The sequence below is a fragment of the Cuculus canorus genome, chromosome 21 (genome assembly GCF_017976375.1).
Source record: "Cuculus canorus isolate bCucCan1 chromosome 21, bCucCan1.pri, whole genome shotgun sequence".
Taxonomy (NCBI): Eukaryota; Metazoa; Chordata; class Aves; order Cuculiformes; family Cuculidae; genus Cuculus; species Cuculus canorus.
The window spans coordinates 7932350-7952395 of NC_071421.1; the positions used below are offsets into that span (position 1 = coordinate 7932350).

Sequence of the window (20046 nt, forward strand, 5' to 3'; positions counted from 1 at the left end):
GAACAGATCCTGGTTTGTAGCTTTTTGCTCCAGAGATGTTTGTGACCCCATCTGCATGGGGGTAAAACAGCCTGCCTTGGGCAAAGGGGTCCGACATAGCTGTGACACTCCGTCGAGCATCTGGATCACGGACATCGCCATCAGCCATCCTGTTTGTGGTTCGACCCAGGGAAAAGCCCCTTGGGTTTCTGACAGGAACAGCACCTTTCAAGCCCTTGCTGACGAGACTGCTCCAGCTCCCATCCGCCCCGCCTCGCCAAAAGGCAAATGAAACCTATGACATCACACAGCACCCGTGCACGTGAAGATGTTCCTTTGCAATGTCTGGCATTCTCTGCATTTCCTTTTGCTCCCATCAACTCCTGCTCTGCCCCGTTCCTCCTCACCCACACACTCCTGCACTAACGCCTGCGTTGGGCAGTGCCGGGTGCACAGACGAGAGGTACCAGGCCTTCCACAGAGGGAGGGGGAAACCCTCTTAGTGGAGGAGGAGGAAGGAGGAGAAAGGTGCTGAAAGCACACTCTAGGCTGGAAAGCCTTTGGAAATGATGCTGTAGCTCCCAGCTTCCTCACACAAAGCTCTTCTGTAGTTGATCCCAGAATGTCCTCTTCTCTCGTGTCTTTTGAAGCAAAAGAATGGCTTTGAATCTATGAATGTGCTGACAGACTTCGCCTACCATGGCCTTAGGTTTCTCCAAGATGTCTAGCCAGAAGGAATTTTCTTGCTTCCAGAAATCACAGTGCCGTCTACAGAAGTTCCGAGAACTTTCTGCCATACACTGCTTTCTGGAAGCATCGTTCAGCTCTCCCAGTTTTCTCTGGGGAAGCAACATCGCAGGAGTGTGGAAAGAAAGGTCAGAAGCAAAAATGTGTATTTGCCCTTTCAGTTCCTCGTTAATCTAATGAGAGCCATTTTATAAGGACGTCACAGGTGAAGCAGTCTCCACTGGAAGAAGATTGCATCAGCACAGCTGAAGATCTCCAGACACTGCCGGCCCGTGAAGACAACCCAATAAATGTCACCTTTTAATGAAGATGCTGTTCCCAGCGTCTTCTTTTCGGGAGATACTGAGACTGAACCTTTGTGGGGGTCTGGCTGGTGTCAGAAGACCCCCACAAAGGGGGTCTTTGCTGCAGCATTCTCTACACCCGGCTGTCTGTAAGGACTCCTCGAGGCCTGCCATTCCAACCAAACCAGAACCAACGCAGGGGATGGACTCCCACACAAGGACCTCATCCCTGCAGAAGCACCAGACAGCCCTGGGAATGGCTCCTGGCATTCATTCTCAGTCAGTGCTCACCTCACTCATGTTCTACACTGTCCCCCTCACATGGAAAACCACCACTCACCATTCGCTCTCTGCCGATCTTCTCCATCTCTGCCAACTGCTCACGGAGGGAACGATTTTCCCTTTGGAGCTGGGACAGTTGTTTCTGCAGCCTTTCAACCTTCCTGATGGTGTCTTTGCTCCTCTGTTCTTCCTTCAGCTGCAGAGCACGCAGCTCCACTATCTGCCTCTGGGCCTCATGTAATTCAGCGTCTGCCTTCTCTATAGCTGTTGTTTTTTCCTGCAGGGCTTTTCTCAGCTCTCCCACCTCCTTCTCCAGTTTTCTTTCTCTTCTTCCAGCTTTGCTCACCTGCAGATATGAGCTCGGGTTGGTCTCCAGCCCCTCAGATGGGTGTTCACATGCATTGAGGCCTTGGTCGCGTTCTCTCAGCAACATTTGTACCTTGAGACGTTCCGATGGTCTGTGACTCCCATCGCTGACGAGGGAAGATGAAGCCAACCCTGCCACTGGTGTCCAGCCTCTGACACCTTTTGCCTATTCAAAGTTAAAGAACACACATTGTCAGATCTTAGGAAATGAGCTCAAAACAGGAGATGGGGCAGCATTTTGGATCCCCAGAAGAGGACAGGCACCAGCCTGACCTCAGAGTAGAAACGAGTTCTCCAGAACTCTGCCTTTGGCATTATTCATGGAAAAGTCTTATTTCACATTGGGGTGGAAGAGAATCCTCAAGGGAAGACTCTGATTTAAAATCTTAGCGTGTACAAACCTGCCTGACCCCAGGAGGTCCAGATGTGGAGGGACTGGGTTCACGTTGCCCGACTCCAGAAGATTCAGACGTGGAGGGACTGGGTTCACGTTGCTCGACTCCAGAAGATTCAGACGTGGTGGGACTGGGTTCACGTTGCCTGACTCCAGAAGGTCCATACATGGAGGGACTGGGTTCATGCTGCCCAAAGCCAGAAGCTCTGGACGTACACAGAATGAGCTCACGATGCCGAAAGCCAAGTGGTCTGGACATAGAGTGAGTGGGTTCTTGCTGCCCGCCTTCAGAAGATTCAGATGTGGAGGGACTGGGTTCGCGTTGCCCGACTCCAGAAGGTCCATACATGGAGGGACTGGGTTCATGCTGCTCAAAGCCAGAACCTCTGGACACACATGGAGTGAGCTCACGCTGCTCAAAGCCAGAACCTCTGGACACACATGGAGTGAGCTCACGCTGCTCAAAGCCAGAACCTCTGGACACACATGGAGTGAGCTCACGCTGCTCAAAGCCAGGAGATCCAGATGAGGAGGGAGAGGGTTCATGCAGCCTGCCTCCAGCAGATCTGGACGAGGAGGGAGTGGGTTCACACTGCTTGAATCCAGAAGCTCCGGACCCACAGGGTGTGCGATCATGCTGCCCGACTCCAGAAGCTCCAAACCCATGGGGAGTGCGTGCACGCTTCCCAGCTCTAGAAGCCCTGGACCCACGGGGAGCGCGTTTATGCTGCCCATCTCCAACAGCTCCAGATCCACAGGGAGCGCTGGATGCCGACACAGCCTCTGCCTGGCCTGGAGCAGTTTCTCTCTTGTTCTCCTGCTCCGTGGACTCTACAGGACTGCACGTGGACAGACAGAAACACAACATCAGTCCTGCTCATCGTAACCCTAACAACTGGGATTATCCCCTCTTTCCATAGGGACCTCCCTGGAGAAGGAACACCCCCATGTGCAAAGCTGTGCCCCAGACAGGAACAGAGCCCGGAGCTTTCGCAGGGGCACCCAAACCCCGGTACCTGTTGGCTGTGTGCTGCCAGTTGGTGTCCGGCTTCTTCACCAGGGGCTGCTCCTGGGCCGAGGTGCTGCCGGCATCCACAGGCGGCAGTTTGTCTTGTCCCTCTGGGCAGAGTTCATGGCCACTCGTGCTCTCACAGGGCACGGACCGAACCCCCATGTTCCGCCGACGCAGGATCTTCCAGATCCTCTTCATGGTGCAGTGGAAATGGGCCCTGAACCACCTGACTTCACTCACCTCTCTGCAAGGAGAGATGGCCGGCAGGACTTGGTGGAACCAAGGAACTGAGTTCTGAGGAGTGGCAGGACTCAAGCAGCTTGGGCTGGGCAACCACCGGCACCAGCTCCGCCACCACCAACACCAGCTTCACCGGCACCAGCTCCACCGAGAGCACCACCACCACCACCACCACCGACTTCACTGGTACCAGCTCCACCGAGAGCACCAACACCACCAGCTTCACTGGCACCAGCTCCACCGAGAGCACCAACACCACCAGCTTCACTAGCACCAGCTCCACCACCAACGGCTTCACCGGTAGCAGCTCCACCAAGAGCAGGGTTGGAAGGCCCGTGCTCACCTCAGGAACAGCTTGTGACATCATAAAGCGCTGGCAGCAGGGCAGGGTCAAAGGCCAGCAGGGCTGGAGGGGGGTGTGGGCGTGTGCTCAGAACCTCTCTGCATCCACACAGCCCCGTTTCTGAGGGGAACGGCCCCTGAGGCCCAGGGCTACCTCTCATGGCATCCACCTCCCTCTTCCTCCAGCAAGTCCCCAGCAAAGCTCCCTGGAAGCACAAGGGATGGAAGCTGGTCACACCCATGTGCCTTTTTGTGCCTCTGGGCTTTGGGCATGAGTTTAGGGCTACCCTGGACCCCTTGCTGCTCCCCTCTCTGTATCCGTAGAGCCCTGGGTGTCACTTGGAGGGCACCCCAAGGTCCCCTGTCCATTTGGGGTACCCTTATGCCTTGGTTTGCTTTCTGGTGTGCCCAGTTCCCCAGAGCGTGCTTTTTGGTGCACCCTACAGCCCTGGCTCTGCTGCTTTGTTCCCCTCACACTCCTCAATGTGCCTTTTGGGGCGCACGGCTTCTTGCAATGAAGCAATTTTCACCCAAAATCCCCCAGCGTGCCTTTTGAGGCATTCTGGAGCCCCTCCATATTCTTTGTCTGTCAGAGGCCACCCCAAATGGCTCAGGGTCCATTTTGGGGTGCTCTAAGAGGCTTCGTCAGCCTTTTGGTGTTCCCCTGCCTGTGTCAATCTGCCTTCTGATGCTCCCACCACCCGGGGCTGTGCCTTTTGGGGTGCCCCACTGCCCTAGGTGTGAGTCTCACTGCTCTCCAAGGCAGTTGGGGTGCGATTCAGGATGCTGCGAGCCTCAGGGAGCTTTTCAGAGCACCCCAAGGCCCCGCAGTGTGCGTTTCAGGCCACTCCACCTCCAAGCCGTGCCTGTGGGTTCATCTCCAGGCCCCTTGGTGCGCTTTCTCCTGCAGCCCATCTCTCCCTCCCGCTGTGGCCCTCTCCTCCCTGGTGCTTTTGAGCCAGGGGAAGCGCAGTGACGAGCTCTCTTCCCATTGTGACCGCTCTTGTCCCCACCGTGGCCCCCTGTGCCAGTCCAGATGCCCTCCATCCCCCTCTCCAGGCACGCTGAGGTGCCCTCCAGGCCGATTCATTAGTTTTGAGGGCCTCTCCCCTTCCTCCTCCGAGCACTCACGTTCCCTCGGTGCCCCCTCACGACGACTGTGACTCCTCTTCATGCCCTGTTCTCCCGAGTACACACCATCCTCTTCCATTCACGTGTGTTCAGACCCCTTTTCTTCCCTAACCTCACGCTCTGATCCTTTCTGCTTCCCTCTGTGCATACACAGATCCCCTCTACACCCCGGTTCTGCATGATCCGATTCCTTCTACTTCCACCCAAGCATCCATCCCTGTTAATAAGCATCCAAGATCCACCCTCTTTCCTTCTCAGGATGTTCAGATCCCACCTTTCCTCTCCACGCCCGCTCCTATGCCATTTCCCTCGTCATCCACCTCCCTTCACGTGCACAGACCAAGGGGAAAAGAGAGAAGTGTGCACATGGCAGGGAGCGCTTGGGATCAGAAAGTGTGGAAGGGAACTTTTCCCAGGTTTATTTACAAAGCTTGTAGGCTTTGACTGCACAAGGAGTCGGGGTTCAGGAGAAGATACGTTTCACCCCATTCCTCTTCCACTTTACAGAGTTCATCTACAACTTCCAGCCTCTGGGTGGATCTGGGATGACACACACACACATTTACAGTTGGGGACGATGAAGAAAAGCTCCTGAATAATTTAGTTGAAATGGCAAAAATCAACCGCTCAGTCCATTTGGCAATTGTCCCCCTGCCATCTTCGTCATCCCATGGCAAGAGAAGTCCAAAACCTTGCAGTCCTGCTAATACTTCCAAGCAATTTTCCCCATTTAGAAGTTCTCGGAGCTGATGCTCTGACTCTCCTCCTGCTGCTGGCAGGCTGTGGTGTCTCCAGGCGAAGCTACATTTAAGTACCCGATCTCAGGAGGTTGAGAGGGGGGTAAGCAAAAGGAAGTGTCCTGGCTTTCAGCTTCTCCCTCAGGCTTCGTGTCTTGCGTGGCCTTCAGGGCGCTGACAGGGTCTGGTGGCTCTCGGGATGGGAAGCTGAAAATAAACTGCCTCTCAAGTAATTCTGCAAACTCCATCCGACCCTCCACTATCAGTGCAGCCGCACACTCTCCTCCCAACATCTCCTCGAGGCCATGCAGGGTGATGGTCAATGCCTTCTGCTCACGTTAAGGCTCTCATACTCTTCGTCCAGGTCAAGAGCCGAACACCCTTGTCTACTCCAGCACCTGCTCTGACCTGCAATTTCTGTCCTTCATCCCCCAGAGGGTGTAAATAAGTCCACCGTGCAGAGACCAGGGCTGTAGAGTCTCTGCCTTCCCCCCTTGCCCGTTTTGGCACAGATTGTGGTGCTCTTGGCTCCACCAGTGCAGAAACAGCTTGAGCCCTCTCCTGTCCCATAGTCTACTGGTCAGGAAGCTGTCCCTGGGTCAGCAGTGTCCTCTAAGCCCCATAACCTCTTGTGGAAGGACATTCCTCCCAAAGCACCAGGCACCAAGCTTACAGGGGGTCACAGCAATGTCAGCCTCATTTCTATCTCCATCCCTGAGTTAGAATCTTTTTAACGCCATTCTCCCCACTGTTTGACCAAAATGAAGACGCTTGGAGGTCAAAGTACAGTGTGGAGTGTTTGTTTCCATGGCCAAAATGCTCAGCTCCTCCCTCAGCACATGCAGAGAGGCATTCCCTGATTCCTCCTTTTACCCCACGGTACCTGGCACGGGGAGGTGGTAACACCTTACTCTGTAGTTGGCGTTCAGAGAAGTTCACGCTCTTCAAGTCCTGGAAGGAGGAACAGAGACTTTCAAAGGAGAAGGAACACATCAGACCCCAGATTCCACCAGTCTTGGTCTTCAAAGTGCCCCACATCCACTGCCACTTGTCTGCAGGAACTCCAGCCCCCAGAGGCACCGTCACAGATTTGTCCTTTGGGTTGGAGTGGAAATTAAAAAACCAATAGAGTCATAGCCCCGGGGCCCTGGGGCTGTTTAGCCTGGACAAGAGGAGGCTGAGGGGAGACCTCAGCGCTCTCTGCAGCTCCTGAGAGGAGGCTGTGGTGGGGCGGGTGCTGGGCTCTGCTCTCAGGTAACGAGGGATGGGATGAGAGGAAATGGCCTCAAGTTGTGCCAGGGGAGGTTCAGGTTGGATATTAGCAACAATTTCTTCAGTGAAAGAGTGGTGAAGCCCTGGCAGAGGCTGCCCATGGCAGTAGTGGAGTCCCCGACCCTAGAAGGGTTCCAAAAGCAGTTAGACCTGGCACTTCAGGACATGGTTTAGTAGGCACGGTGGGGCTGGGCTGATGGTTGGACTGGATGAGCTTCGAGGGCTTTTTCCAACCTTGCTCATTCTGTGATCAGTTCAGCTCTTCTCCAGCACTCTCAGCTGCAGCCATTGACACCGATATGTGTGCACAGGAGACATCAGCTCCTGGAACCTGCCTGCAGAGACCAAGCCCTATCAGATTCTCACCTCCGTGGTGGGAGCATGGATGCTCCTGGGCATGCGCTGCGAGGTGGGCACGTGGCCAGCGAGCTGGAGTTTGCTTTCGTGCAGCCGCATGTTCTCCTCATCCAGGATCTTCCCTCTGAGCACATCACACACACAAGGCACAAGTCATTTTTCCCTCAGTCACACTACGTTTTCCAAGAGCTATTTTCTTCTTCAGCCCAAGCCCCTCTGGCCTCCACGGGCTCCAGCTGCACACCAAGAGCTTTGATGGGGAAAGGAGCTAATGACATCTTACAGCAATTAAAGACACAGCGCTGGTGATGGGGGCACAGTTCATAGAATCCTAGAGTGGTTTGGGTTGGAAGGGAACTCAAAGCCCATCCAGTTCCAACCCCTGCCATGGGCAGGGACACCTCCCATTGTCTCAGGTTGCTCCAAGCCCCATCCAACCTGGCCTTGAACTCCTCCAGGGATGGGGCGGCCACCACCGCTCTGGGCAACCTGGGCCAGGGCCTCCCCACCTGCACAGGAGAACATTTCTTCCCAAGATCTCATCTCAATCTCCCCTCTTTCAGCTGAAAACCGTTCCCCCTCGTCCTATCCCTGCACTCCCTGATAAAGAGCCCCTCCCCAGCTTTCCTGGAGCCCCTTCCAGTACTGGAGGCTGCTTTAAGGTCTCCCCACAGCCTTCTCTTCTCCACGCTGAACAAACCAAACTCGCTCAGCCTGTGCTCCAGCCCTCGGATCATCTGTGTGGGCTCCTCTGGACTTCAGGCTTTCCTCTGGATTTATTAAGATAAATAGGCATAAAACCAGAGAAGTGCTGGAAAGAGGAAGGTTCCCAGAGGTATGGATATTACAAAGTACCTACCTGCTCTGCAGGGTGGCAATCATAGACCGGTTGCTCCAAGGGGTGTCCTCTTGGTCCGTTATCTTCTGGAGGAGCCGTCTTCTTTCCTGGAGTAATTTCTCGTTCTCTGCAGTCATTTGTGCAATCAGCACCTTCCCCTGAGCAGGGCGGTAGGAGGAAAGAGCAGCAGTGGTTACCCTTCACTCTCCTCCGTCCCCTGCAAACCTCAGAGTGCTCTACCAAAGGGGTCCTCATCAAGATCATGAACTTCAAGCAGTGATATGCTATCTGATGTGACACACACCTGAGAGAGGCTTTTAAGTCACTTTCCAGAAGGAATAGTTCTGCAGCAAAAGAAGATGGAGCTTAGGCAGCTCCTGAAGGGGATTTGAGGACACAGGTGTTCCCCCAAGGGCAAACTGGAGCCAGCAATTTCCTTTTGGGTTTTAGCTCCTACAAGGATGGGCTGGTGCCCTCGGCACCGAGCTGCTTCCCAGAGCAGCACCAGTCCTGCACAGAGAGCAGGAGCAGCATATCAGGCAGATCTCTCTCTGCTCCAACTCTGATTGTTTCACAGTGCGACAAAGCTGCTTCTAAACCTCATTTTCTTTTTTCCTAAACCACACTTCTTTATGGGATGCTCCTCCTCCCCTGCATTCCCTGGCAGGAGAAGCACTTGAGGTGCTCTCTCACCTTTTCCACTCGGAGGTTTGACACACTGAGCTCATTTTCAAGCTGTTTAATTCTGTTGTCCCTCTGTTTCACCTCATGGATAAAGGTCTCCTTGGCTCTGCGGATTTTGTCTTTGTGGCGCAGTTGCATTTCGTTATATTTCCTGAGGAGGCAGAAAGACAGATAGAGTCAACGTAGAATCATAGAATGATCATAGTGTGGAAAGTGAGTGTGCTCATTCTGCCTTTAGCTGTGCAGCCAAAATGTGCTGGGGAGATGGCTGAGGCTCCCAGTTCAGACTTCAAAGAGCCTGAATAAATACAGGACATCTGCCGCCTTGCTCCTGACCCAGAACTCCAGCTCCAGGGGTTGTTCAACCTGGAGAAGAGAAGGTTGTGGGGAGACCTTAGAGCAGCTTCCAGTACTGAATGGGGCTCCAGGAAAGCTTGGAAGGGCTCTTGATCAGAGAGGGCAGGGATAGGATGAGGGGAATGGTTTTCAGCTGAAAGAGAGGAGATTGAAATGAGATCTTAGGGAGAAATGTTCTCCTGTGCGGGTGGGGAGGCCCTGGCCCAGGTTGCCCAGAGCAGTGGGGGCTGCCCCATCCCTGGAGGGGTTCCAGGCCAGGTTGGATGGGGCTTGGAGCCCCTGCTCCAGTGGGAGGTGTCCCTGCCCATGGCTGGGGAGGGAACTGGATGGGCTTTGAGGTGCCCTCCCACCCAAACCATGCCAGGATTCTATGGCACACACACATAATCGCACACAGGAGTGTCAGGTTAGGGCAGATCTCTCCATGCCGAATGCCTTGAACAGGAGTGACGAGCCAGGCTACAGAACAGTCAAATCCAGTTTTTTGGGGCTCTACTTATCCCCTGTCTGCTGCCACAGTCCTCACCTGACGTACAGATCCTTCTGGTTCAGAAGACGGACTCCTTCCTCATAAAGGGCTTTATTTTCTTCCTTCAACAGGGAGAGTTGCTCTGAAAGCTTCTGGTTCTCCTTCTGACATTGGAGGTGCTGCAAAAGATGTGTATTTTATTTGTGTGTGAGTCCTCAACTGTAGGGGTCCCTTTGCCTTTTTTCAGCCTGGTCTCCAAAACTTCTCTGTCGTAAATCCTAGTGGTTCCCACTACGGATAATCTCCATCCATTCTGGCCCCTATGGCCACTGCCTCCTCCTCTTAGAGTGGAGAGTAGATTTCTGTGCTGCTGGGGGAGCTGTGGACTTCAACAGGGCAGAAGGAGGTAATGCATCCTCCCAGACAGATGACTCCACCAAAATTTTCCTGCAAAAAGCGTCATGCTCTGCCAGAAAAGGGGAAGAAGCCATCAAGTCTTCCCTCTGTGCCCAGGAAGCCTACATGATGGTCCTTTCTTCCAGCTCCTGTTTAAATCTGCAAGGGCTCAGCATCTAAGCTGGATATGACCCTATTTCAGCAGTTCCCAGGTACGGGATTCACGCTAGTATGTTCCCATTTCCCCCTAAAGCTCAGGAGTCAGCCAGCAGCACAGCATCCCCTTGGGTGATGAGGACCCATGCACACTGCAGTTCACCTCGCTTGAGTCAGTCTTCCTCTCATCTTCCAGGACGTGCAGAGTCTTGGCCTGCAGCTCCACGTGCATCTTGGCCAGCGATGCCTCTGTCTCCCGCGAATGCCGGAGTTGCTGCTGCAGCTCCTCCACCTGCTGCTCCAGGAGCTTCCTAAAAAAACAGGTTGGTGTGACAGTGAGACGCTAACATGATGTGCCACCAGGAATTCAAGGCTGGATGTGGTCCAAAACCAATATCACACTGCTCCGCACCTGACCTGGGCAACAGTGCGGGTAGGAGGAAATCATAGTATTGCTTGGTTGGAAAAGACCTTTGAGACCATCGAGTCCAACCATACCTGTCTACTAATAAACCAGATCCCTGAGCATCTCATCTGCCCATCCTTTAAACACCTCCATGATTCCACTACCCCCTTGGGCAGCCTCTGCCAGTGCCCAAGAACCCTTTCAGTGAAGAAATATTTCCTGATGTTTGATCTAAACCTGCTCTGGCACAACTTGAGGCCATTTCCTCTCGTCCTATCTCTTGCTACCTGGGAGCAGAGCCCAGCACCCACCTCACCACAACCTCCTTTCAGGAGCTGCGGAGAGCGATGAGGTCTCCCCTCAGCCTCCTCTTCTCCAGGATAAACAGCTCTAGGTCCCACAGCCACTCCCCAAAAGACTTGTTCTCCAGACCCTTCCCCAGCTTCATCGCCCTTCTCTGGACATGCTCACATCCCAAGAGCACATGAAAGGTGCTCCAAGTCTCTGGGATCATCAGCCCCAGCTGCCCAAGAAAGGGGACTCCTAGCTTGTAGAGGGTAAGGCCAAGCACTGGGCTGGCAGGAGGGCCCATGCACCTTCTGACGCACCTGAAGTCTCCAAAAGTCTCTTAAATCCCAAAGAGGGGATCCTGTGGAGCTCTGCCAAGGACACCAGCAGGTCAAAAGGAGCAATAAGGCTTGGGGAAAAATAGCTTGAAAGCTGCCATACAGAGAAAGATCTGAGGCTACTGGTTGACAGCCAACTGAACATAAGTCAACAGTGTGCTCAGGTGGCCAAGAAGGCAAACAGCATCTTGGCTTGTATGAGAAACAGTGTGACCAGCAGGAGCAGGGAAGTGATTCTCCCCCTGTACTCTGCACTGGTGAGGCTGCACCTTGCATACTGTGTTCAGTTTTGGGCCCTCACCGTAAGAGAGACATTGAGGTCCTGGACCCTGTCCAGAGAAGAGTGACAAAACTGGTGAAGAGACTGGAAAACAAGTCTTATGAGGAGTGGCTGAGGGACGTGGGGTTGTTTAGCCTGGAGAAGAGGAGGCTGAGGGAAGACCTTATTGCTCTCTACAACTTCCTAAAAGGAGGTTGCAAAGAGGTGTTGGTCTCTTCTCCCAAGTGATAGGTGATAGGACAAGAGGGAATGGTCTCAAGCTCCGCAGGGGACGTTTAGATTGGACATTAGGAAAAACTTCATCACAGAAAGGGTCATCAGGCACTGGCAGAGGCTGCCCAGGGAGGTGGTGGAGTCACCGTCCCTGGAGATGTTTAGAAGGTAGGTAGATGAGGTGCTTGGGGACATGATTTCGTAGTGGACAGGCACAGTTGGAGCTGATAATTTCTAAGGTCTTTTCCAACCTAATGGCTCTATGATTCTATGATAAGAAGCAAAACCTGTGATGCAGCGACTGTGAGCCAGGCGTGGCTTGCAGGAGGCACCTGGCAGGCTGCCACAGCACCAGTTGCTGGCACACGCCTGCCCTCTGCACGCAGAACAGGTCCTTACCCAGCTCCGGGTACCTTTTCAGCTGCTCCTCGTGAAGTTCTTGCTGCAGGCGAGCTTCATTTTCTCGGGCCTCCTTCAATTCCTCCTCCAGGAGTTTCTTGTCTGACACACGGGCCTCTGCCAGCAGGAGTTGGTGTTGGGAATCTTTCAGCTTTTGCTGGAGTTTTGAAATCTCGGATTAAAATTAGACATGGATTAAACTTGCTGAATTTATAGGCGAGTATCCCCTGGATTCAGATCCCTTTGATCCCTCAGCATCCAGGTCATGGGAATGACAGATTTGCTTCCTTCTGCTCAAAAGTACTCTGTGTATCTTTTTGCCAAAGTCCATTAAAACCTCTCCAATGGCTCCCAGATTTGGATCAGACACTGTGTCCTGAATTAGCAACAATCCTTTTTACACCTAATTTGATCCTGTACACTTCAAAACTAAATCCAGGCACATGGCAGTCCATGGCACGGAAAATAAAAGCTGTTGCAGTTAAACCAGACAGCAAACAGGAGCAAATCTCCTCAGCAAGAAAATGATCTGAGTTCCCGTCCACCAGTATTTTCAGAGATACTGAGCTTTTGAGACAGGAGGTGAGCCATCGGATTCGGCTTCTTGTCCTCATTATGCTTCCACTATTAACAGCCATTTTTCCTAACATCAGCCAAGTGATCTTGTCATCAAGACAGATGAGCAAAATGGACTTCAGGGAACTGATTCATGAGCTCCTATTGCTTCTTTTCTCTGAACCGCAGTTGTGTGAATTTGCTGTAATCACAGAAACATAGAATCACTTGGTTGGAAAAGACTTTTGAGATCATTGAGTCCAACCATACCTGTCCACTACTAAACCAGATCCCCAAGCTTTTCATCTACCCATCTTTTAAATACCTCTGGCTCAACCACCTCCCTGAGCAGCTGTTCCAGTGCCTAGACATCCTTATCTCAGCTTCCACCGACAAGTTACCTTTTTCTGTGTTTCACACACTTTGGATTTCTCCAGGGCAAGTTTCTCTTGCAGACTGCTCTGCAGTTTATCAGCCTGTGAGCACTTCAAGAGCTCTTGTTCGAGTTCTTTGACCTTCTGCTGGCTTTTTTCCCACTGCGCTGAGAGAGAAGAGCATGTTTCAGTTGTGTCTGAGAGTTTTGCCCGGACTTGCTTCAGCTCAACTTTGACCTGAGTTTCAAAAGAAGAAATCAAGTTTGCACTCCAGCATAGATCATCTGAAATGTGATTAGGAAAAGGGCAATAGAATCATAGAATCACAGAATCACTGAGGCTGGAAAAGACCTCTAAGCTCATCCAGTCCAAGTGTCACCCCAACGCCCCCGTGCCAGCTAAACCATGGCCCCAAGTGCTACATATACATGGCTTTTAAATCCCTTCAGCACCGCAACCTCCTCTCAGGAGCTGCAGAGAGCCATGAGCTCTCCCCTCAGCCTCCTCTTCTCCAGGACAAACAGCCCCAGGGCCCTCAGCCGCTTCCACAACCCCTGTTCTCCAGATCCTTCCCCAGCTCCGTTCCCTTCTCTGGACACGCTCCAGCCCCTCCAGGTCCTTCTTAAAGAGAGGGGCCAAAACTCAACCCAGGATTCGAGGTGCAGCCTCCCCAGCGCTGAGCACAGGGGGACGATCCCTTCCCTGCTCCTGCTGCCACCCCAGGGCTGATCCAAGCCAGGATGCTGGTGGCCTTCTTGGCCACCGGGGCCACTGCTGGCTCATGTTCAGCCGCTGTCACCCAGCACCCCCAGGGCCTTTTCCACCGGGCAGCTTTCCAGCTGCTCTTCCCCAAGCCTGGAGCGTTGCCTGGGGTTGTTGTGGCCCAAGAGCAGGACCCGGCACTGAGCCCTGTTGAACCCCATCCCATTGGCCTCGGCCCATGGATTCAGCCTGTCCAGGTCCCTCTGCAGAGCCTGCCTGCCCTCTGGTGCATCAACACTCCCGCCCAGCTTGGTGGTGTCTGCAAACGGGCTGAGGGAGCACTTGATCCCCTCGTCTGGATCACGGGTAAAGGGATTAAACAGAACTGGTCGCAGCACTGAGCCCTGGGGACATCGCTTCTGACCGGCTCCAAAGGGATTTAAAAGAGAAATACAGGGAGCAAGTACAGTGCACACAGTTTTGTTTGGAAACCAGGTAATTCCCACTAGGCTGAATCATAGAATCCCTAGGCTGGAAAAGAGCTTTGAGATCCTCAAGCCCAACCGTACCTGTCCACTATTAAATCACATCCCCAAGCACCTCAACTACCTGCCTTTTAAACACCTCTAGGGATGGGGACTCCATCACCTCCCTGGGCAGCCTCTGCCAGTGCCTGAAAACCCTTTCAGTGAAGAAATTTTTCCTAATGTCCACTCTGAAACTCCCCTGGCACAGCTTGAGACAGAGCATCCTTGAGAGCCCCATGTATTTTTTTGGTCAAGTGCAAATGAGTCTGCTGAAATCAGCACCTCAGACCTCCCATAGCTTGTCAAACGTGATGCTCTCTCCAAGCAGTTCTCCCTGCTCTGCTCCTACCTTGGTGCACTCCTGTTGGAGCAAGAGATTTTGCTTTTGTAAGTCAGCATTCTTCTCCCTTTCGCATCTCAGCTCCCTCTCGGCTGAGGTGCACAAGTTCTGCATGCAACGCAGGTCCTGCCGCAGTAGCTGCATTTTGTCCTCCTGCTGCTGGAACCTCTCATCAGACGGACTCTGGGGGAACAGCAAAATGAGAAAGGTTACACGAAAATGAAAGATCAAGACTAGTATTTAAGAAAGGTAGAGGTGTGCCAGTAGGATTTAAAGGCATTTAAGTAAGAAGATGAGTAAAGCCAGGCAAGCATTATGCCCCCAGACATGTCCTGCTCCCTCCCAATTCATGTCCCCAGAGAAGCCCTCTTGAGGTTGAGGGAGAAGATGCAATAACCTGGATGAAGGAACAAATCCCTGTTAAAACTAACATGTGAAACAAAAGCAAACCCGCCCAGGATGCTCTTAACTCCTGTGCCGGAGTCTTTACTAAGGCAACTAAGCATGGAGTGGCACATCCAGCCACAACTCCCAGAGGCAGCAGGGACAAAGCAAGTCCTGGCAGTGGTACAGGAACAGATGTGGTCCAGCAGCCTGGACACCATGAGGTGAGCACTGATGGGCTGTGATGGCTTTGAGGAGATAACTGAGCTCTGTACGATCTCAATCCGTACACTTGATGGAGTTTCACAGAGACGTTAGACCCCTCTGCCTAAGGCAGACTGTTTTTCCCTGCATACACATGTGAACTCTCCGCACAGCTGGAGTTGGAGTCCCAAAACTCTCTGCTGCTCGAAGCTACAAATCAGGAGCTTCCCGTCTTTAACATTCAAACCCCTCTTCCCTTAAGCTGAAAGATGGGAGATTGAGATGAGATCTTAGGGAGAAATGTTCTCTTATGAGGGTGGGGAGGCCCTGGCCCAGGGTGCCCAGAGCAGTGGTGGCTGCCCCATCCCTGGCCAGGTTGGATGGGGCTCGGAGCCTCTGATCCAGTGGGAGGTGTCCCTGCCCATGGCAGGGGGTGGAACTGGATGGGCTTTAACATCCCTTCCAACCCAAACCATTCCATGATTCTATGATCACTTAAGGACTATATAATTTATTTCTTTCACGTGTCCTAAGGATGCCACCGAGTTTATCCAAGTTCCCACTACATCCAAAACCCAACAAAAGGAATCGAGGACATTCATAATTTCCAAACACTTTCCCTGCAGAAATCAGTCAGTCTCATCTCCCCGCTGCTAACAAGACTGGCTTCCAGTCTGCTTTAATTAGGTTTTGCCACTAAATTAGTAAAAAACATACAGTGCAGATGGCAAAGCTGCCAATACCTGTTTAACACTCCCATCTAAACCACCTGCAGAGCTCTGCAACACAGGAAACCTGTTCTCTCTACAGGTCATGCTTTGATTCATCCTTAAAGCTTCTTCACGCGTGGTGTCACCCTGCTCCCGGCTAGGCAGGATATCTTGTTTTAGCTGAGCGATTTCTTCCAGTAACAAGCGTTTTTCTTCAGTGCTCTCTTTCAGCTGCTTTTCTAGTTCCTCCCTCTTCTTGTTGCTTGCTAGTAATTCAGAACTTGAAGGAGAAATAGCAAAGGAGAGAGATAACAATATATAATGACGGGAAAGCACCCTCTGAAGGGGAAAAAGTTTGATATGAAGTCCAGTGAAACGCTCAAGCATCTTAGGAGACTCCAAAGGGTATTTAAGCCCAAGTCTAGCAGTTCTGGGCACGGGTCAGCCTCTCCTCTGGGCACCGATCCACAATAAAAACGTGTGTCCAAAGGGTCAGTGCTCAGTTATTCCCGAGGAGGTGAACTGCTGGCTAACGAAACGCACAGGGCCACGTGAGGAGGTCCTGAGCTCTCAAGCGGCTCAACAGCACTCACACCACGCCGCGCTGCGTGGACGTACAGACTCAGGTCTCCTGATCAAGATGACTTATCTCAATCCTAACTACACGTCCTTATAAGCCAACCTGTCTGATTTTGCTTTATCTCAGTACCTATTTGTCCTGTGACTGTAATTCTACTGGACAGAATCCAAGCTTTGACTCCCTAATGAGAGCGTGGATGGTCCAACTCCAAAGTCATATGGATCTACTGAGAAAGGGCAGTCGGGACCTGTAAGAGCCTTATTTACAAACCTGACGCATGCTGACACTTGCCTTTTTTTGGACAACCAAAATCCACAGCAGGACATATACATCATCAGCTGCTGGCAGCCCCAAGGAGACCAAACCCATGATGGGAGCCTCTTGGGACCGTGTCAATCCAAGTACTACCTCACTCCAGGAGAAACAGCCTCCTCCCTAAGGACAGCTCTCATTTCTGTCATTCAGAAGCCGGACTAGCTGCAGAAAAAAAGGTTCACTCCTGACTGATCACTAAGGGAAATGCTCATTCACCCAAGTCGACGTCACCCAGTGACAAAATTAGTCAACAAAGATAAGGAGTAAAAAGCACCGCCAGCCTCGTAAAGGTTTACCAGAGCAGTTCTTGTTCATTCCTCAAGTTTTCGATCTGTTGTTCCAAAAATACTACTTTAGCCATCTGTTCTTCACACAGCCTCTCATCCATACATAGATCTTCATGTTTCTGCTCGAGTTTGTTAATCTGTTCTCTTTCTTGTAGGTGTTCAGAGACCTGTAAGGTCAGAAAACACCACGGCTTTGATTTCCTTTGGTCTCATGGAAACCTTTTGAGCAATATAAGGCGATCTCAGGACTTCATCAAGACATGGCTTGGAACTCTGTCGTTAAATAGTGTAGTTATTCACCCTTGAAGCCTCACGGGCAAGTCCTACATGGGAAGTAGCTTTGTGTAATCTATCATTAAATCCCATGTCATAGAACCATAGAATCATTAAGGTTGGAAAAGACCACCAAGATCATCCAGTCCAACCATCAACACAATACCAACAGGACTATTAAACCATGTCCTGAAGTGCCACATCTACATGCTTTTTGACACCTCCAGGGATGAAGACTCCATCACTGCCCTGGGCAGCCTCTGCCAGGGCTTCACCACTCTTTCAGTAAAGAAATATTTCCCGGTATCCAATCTAAACCTCCCCTGGTGCAACTTGAGGTAGACGTGTCGGATATCTTGACAAACACAATGTTGAATGACGTCAGATCTTAGCCTCCAGGTGTGTATTCCTCATGACAACGCCAAGCTAACTTCCAGCACTCTGTTGGTAAATGATTTATCCTGATACAGCTACTCTAGCAAAAGGGAACGAACCCATTTGTGCAGGCAGGAATTCCACCAGACATGCAAAATCCTCTATTTTAAAGACTATCATTGTCTAATGCAGGCCACTGGATTCTGCCTCACAATCCCTTTGAGGGAAAAAAACAGTCCTCAGGCAAAATCATCAGGCAACGAGTGGCTGAATTACAGTCAAACCGACAGGGATGTATGATCTTGATTAAGAGTCACAGAATCATAGAATAGTTTGGGTTGGAGGGGACCTCAAAGCCCATCCAGTCCCACCCCTGCCATGGGCAGGGACACCTCCCACTGGATCAGGGGCTCCAAGCCCCATCCAACCTGGCCTGGAACCCCTCCAGGGATGGGGCAGCCACCACTGCTCTGGGCAACCTGGGCCAGGGCCTCCCCACCCTCACAGCAAAACATTTCTCCCTAAGATCTCATCTCAATCTCCCCTCTTTCAGCTGAAAACCATTCCCCCTCATCCCATCCCTGCCCTCCCTGATCAAGAGCCCCTCCCTGCCTTTCCTGCAGAGGCTCGCTTCCTGGTGGGCCAAAGAAGTCCCTGGACCATGAGTATATTGAACTATCGGGATGCAAAGGTTAGAGAGTGACTCTTCTCCCCATCATCCTCTAAAATCAAACAACTCCTTTCCATGTGTGTCTTCACAGACTGACCTAGTCCCCTCCTAAATTACTGTTCACAAGGCTTGGTCTGCATCCTGAGCTTTTAAAACGTGAATTTGTTGCCTAACAGCAAGGCAAAAGTCCTGTCCTCTAGATGCCACTGTTCCTCCAGTAAGGCTCTGCTGTATGAGTAGTTGTGCCAACAGTTCAGGACTTCCATTGTTTTTCACTTAGGTTCAAGGAAGGGATATGACTCACAGCTCATTTAGGGCCTCTCAGAGTGCTAAAATATGGGATTGATAATAAATGTTGCCAGTCCACCCCACGCTCCCCTCGTCTGCCTGATCCAGGCCAGAGATCTGCAGCTCTCCCAAATTTTCAGCGTGGTTTTCAGCCCCTGTCCTGCCTACTCCTGCGCCAGCCCTGGTGCTGTTTTGCTTGTGTCACACACTTTTCTATGACCCAGCTGGAAGACAAAAGCCCCAGCAACTCTCCCAGCAGAGATAATCCCACCGGAAGTCAATCTAGCAGCTAATTGCTTCAAGAAAAGTGTGCTGAGGTCCTTAAGGCACGGAACAAAAACAAGTGCTCTTCATCTCTTACCCTTAGGGGTTCTGACTTCTTATCGTGCCATATTCTGGTTAAGAAAGAATACTGTTAATATCTTAAAGGATCCCACGTTAAACAGATTCAGAATTAACCAGTTCATCAGCTTTTAAAGGCAACCCCTGGTCACAGGTAACCGTGGTTTTGCTCGGCAGGGAAATCTTGCCTCAGATCTACAAGTACCCTGCCACGTCATGACACAGAGAGGTGAAAGCACACGATGATCACGACCTTCATGATGATCGTGACCCTCACAATTACAAATAAGCCTGAAATAAATACCCAAGTCCACAAACTTCCACTCTGGCCAAAAGGGGCTTTGGCTACAAACTCTGAATTACTCTTTTGTAATTCGATTCGCTGAAAGGAAAAATAAATTACAGGGGTAGAGACAGTTCCATCAAAGTAGATGGGCTTGAAACCATCTGCCACAGAAGCTTTGAAACTGGCTGTGCTAGAGAAATGCATCAAGAGAAGTCAAGCAATGTGCTTGAGGGGCAAGTGGGGATTTGTTATGGAGTCATCCAAAGGCAACTGCCTCCTGCAGGGAGTCCCCCTGCAGAAGCTGTACACACCTGGCTGCCCAAGACCACCTTCTCCACCTTCAGATCTTCTCGTAACAGTTCGAGCTCAGACACAAGTTGCTTTCTCCGTTCTCTCCGCTCTCCCAGCTGACTTCCCAACTTTTCTATTGTTTCCTGACAGCTTTCCAGCATCTGGAACAAGCAAAATTAAAGAGTCGCTAGTACAGCATAACTTATTTTAGCAAAAGAGAAACAAACTGCACAATATGGGGCCTCCAGGAAAGCTGGGGAGGGGCTCTTGATCAGGCAGTGCAGGGATAGGATGAGGGGATGGTTTTCAGCTGGAAGAGGAGAGATTGAGATGAGATCTTAGGGAGAAATATTCTCCTGTGAGGGTGGGGAGGCCCTGGCCCAGGTTGCCCAGAGCAGTGGTGGCTGCCCCATCCCTGGAGGGGTTCCAGGCCAGGTTGGATGGGGCTCGGAGCCCCTGATCCAGTGGGAGGTGTCCCTGCCCACGCCAGGATGGATGGGCTATGAGATCCCTTCCAACTCAAACCATTCTATGATTCTATGAAAATGCTTTTTCTATAAAACAAGGATTCTCAAA

General features: G+C 51.8%; 3 protein-coding genes across 11 annotated transcripts in view; all 3 read right to left on the reverse strand.

The window, feature by feature from the left end:
• Positions 1–995: 995 nt before the first annotated feature.
• On the reverse strand, positions 996–2140 carry LOC128854271 (probable DNA double-strand break repair Rad50 ATPase). The gene is made up of 2 exons (XM_054086122.1): positions 1351–2140; positions 996–1239 (listed from the first exon to the last, which is right to left on the reverse strand). The coding sequence occupies exons 1-2, from the start codon at positions 1723–1725 to the stop codon at positions 1234–1236; spliced, it is 381 nt and encodes a 126-aa protein (XP_053942097.1). The 5' UTR covers positions 1726–2140; the 3' UTR covers positions 996–1233.
• On the reverse strand, positions 1990–3517 carry LOC128854228 (uncharacterized). Its single transcript, XM_054085454.1, has 3 exons — positions 3069–3517; positions 2509–2891; positions 1990–2258 (listed from the first exon to the last, which is right to left on the reverse strand). The coding sequence occupies exons 1-3, from the start codon at positions 3260–3262 to the stop codon at positions 1990–1992; spliced, it is 846 nt and encodes a 281-aa protein (XP_053941429.1). The 5' UTR covers positions 3263–3517.
• A 1322-nt stretch (positions 3518–4839) lies between these two features.
• Positions 4840–20046, reverse strand: part of CCDC30 (coiled-coil domain containing 30) — a 33407-nt gene continuing 18200 nt past the window's right edge. For 4 of the 9 annotated variants that reach the window (XM_054085984.1, XM_054085985.1, XM_054085986.1 and 1 more), the window contains 13 exons: positions 19491–19631; positions 16955–17112; positions 15797–16043; positions 14475–14648; positions 12924–13133; positions 11982–12139; positions 10207–10354; positions 9549–9670; positions 8675–8816; positions 8003–8139; positions 7153–7267; positions 6398–6465; positions 4842–5721 (listed from right to left, as the gene is read on the reverse strand). In XM_054085984.1, coding sequence (XP_053941959.1) covers positions 5508–5721; positions 6398–6465; positions 7153–7267; positions 8003–8139; positions 8675–8816; positions 9549–9670; positions 10207–10354; positions 11982–12139; positions 12924–13133; positions 14475–14648; positions 15797–16043; positions 16955–17112; positions 19491–19631 — 2034 coding nt within the window. In that variant the 3' untranslated portion in view covers positions 4842–5507. Of the gene's footprint in view, positions 5722–6339; positions 6466–7152; positions 7268–8002; positions 8140–8674; positions 8817–9548; positions 9671–10206; positions 10355–11981; positions 12140–12923; positions 13134–14474; positions 14649–15796; positions 16044–16954; positions 17113–19490; positions 19632–20046 lie in introns of those variants that run through there. The other 5 variants (XM_054085989.1, XM_054085988.1, XR_008453256.1 and 2 more) reach the window with 5 other exon arrangements.

Coding starts and splice junctions, on each gene's coding strand:
- LOC128854271 (XM_054086122.1), bottom strand. CDS start 1,725: ATGTTGCTGAGAGAACGCGACCAAGGCCTCAATGCATGTGAACACCCA.
- LOC128854228 (XM_054085454.1), bottom strand. CDS start 3,262: ATGAAGAGGATCTGGAAGATCCTGCGTCGGCGGAACATGGGGGTTCGG. Junction 2,892..3,068: donor TGGCAGCACACAGCCAACAG/GTACCGGGGTTT, acceptor GTCCACGTGCAG/TCCTGTAGAGTCCACGGAGC. Junction 2,259..2,508: donor AGGTTCTGGCTTTGAGCAGC/GTGAGCTCACTC, acceptor GTGTACGTCCAG/AGCTTCTGGCTTTGGGCAGC.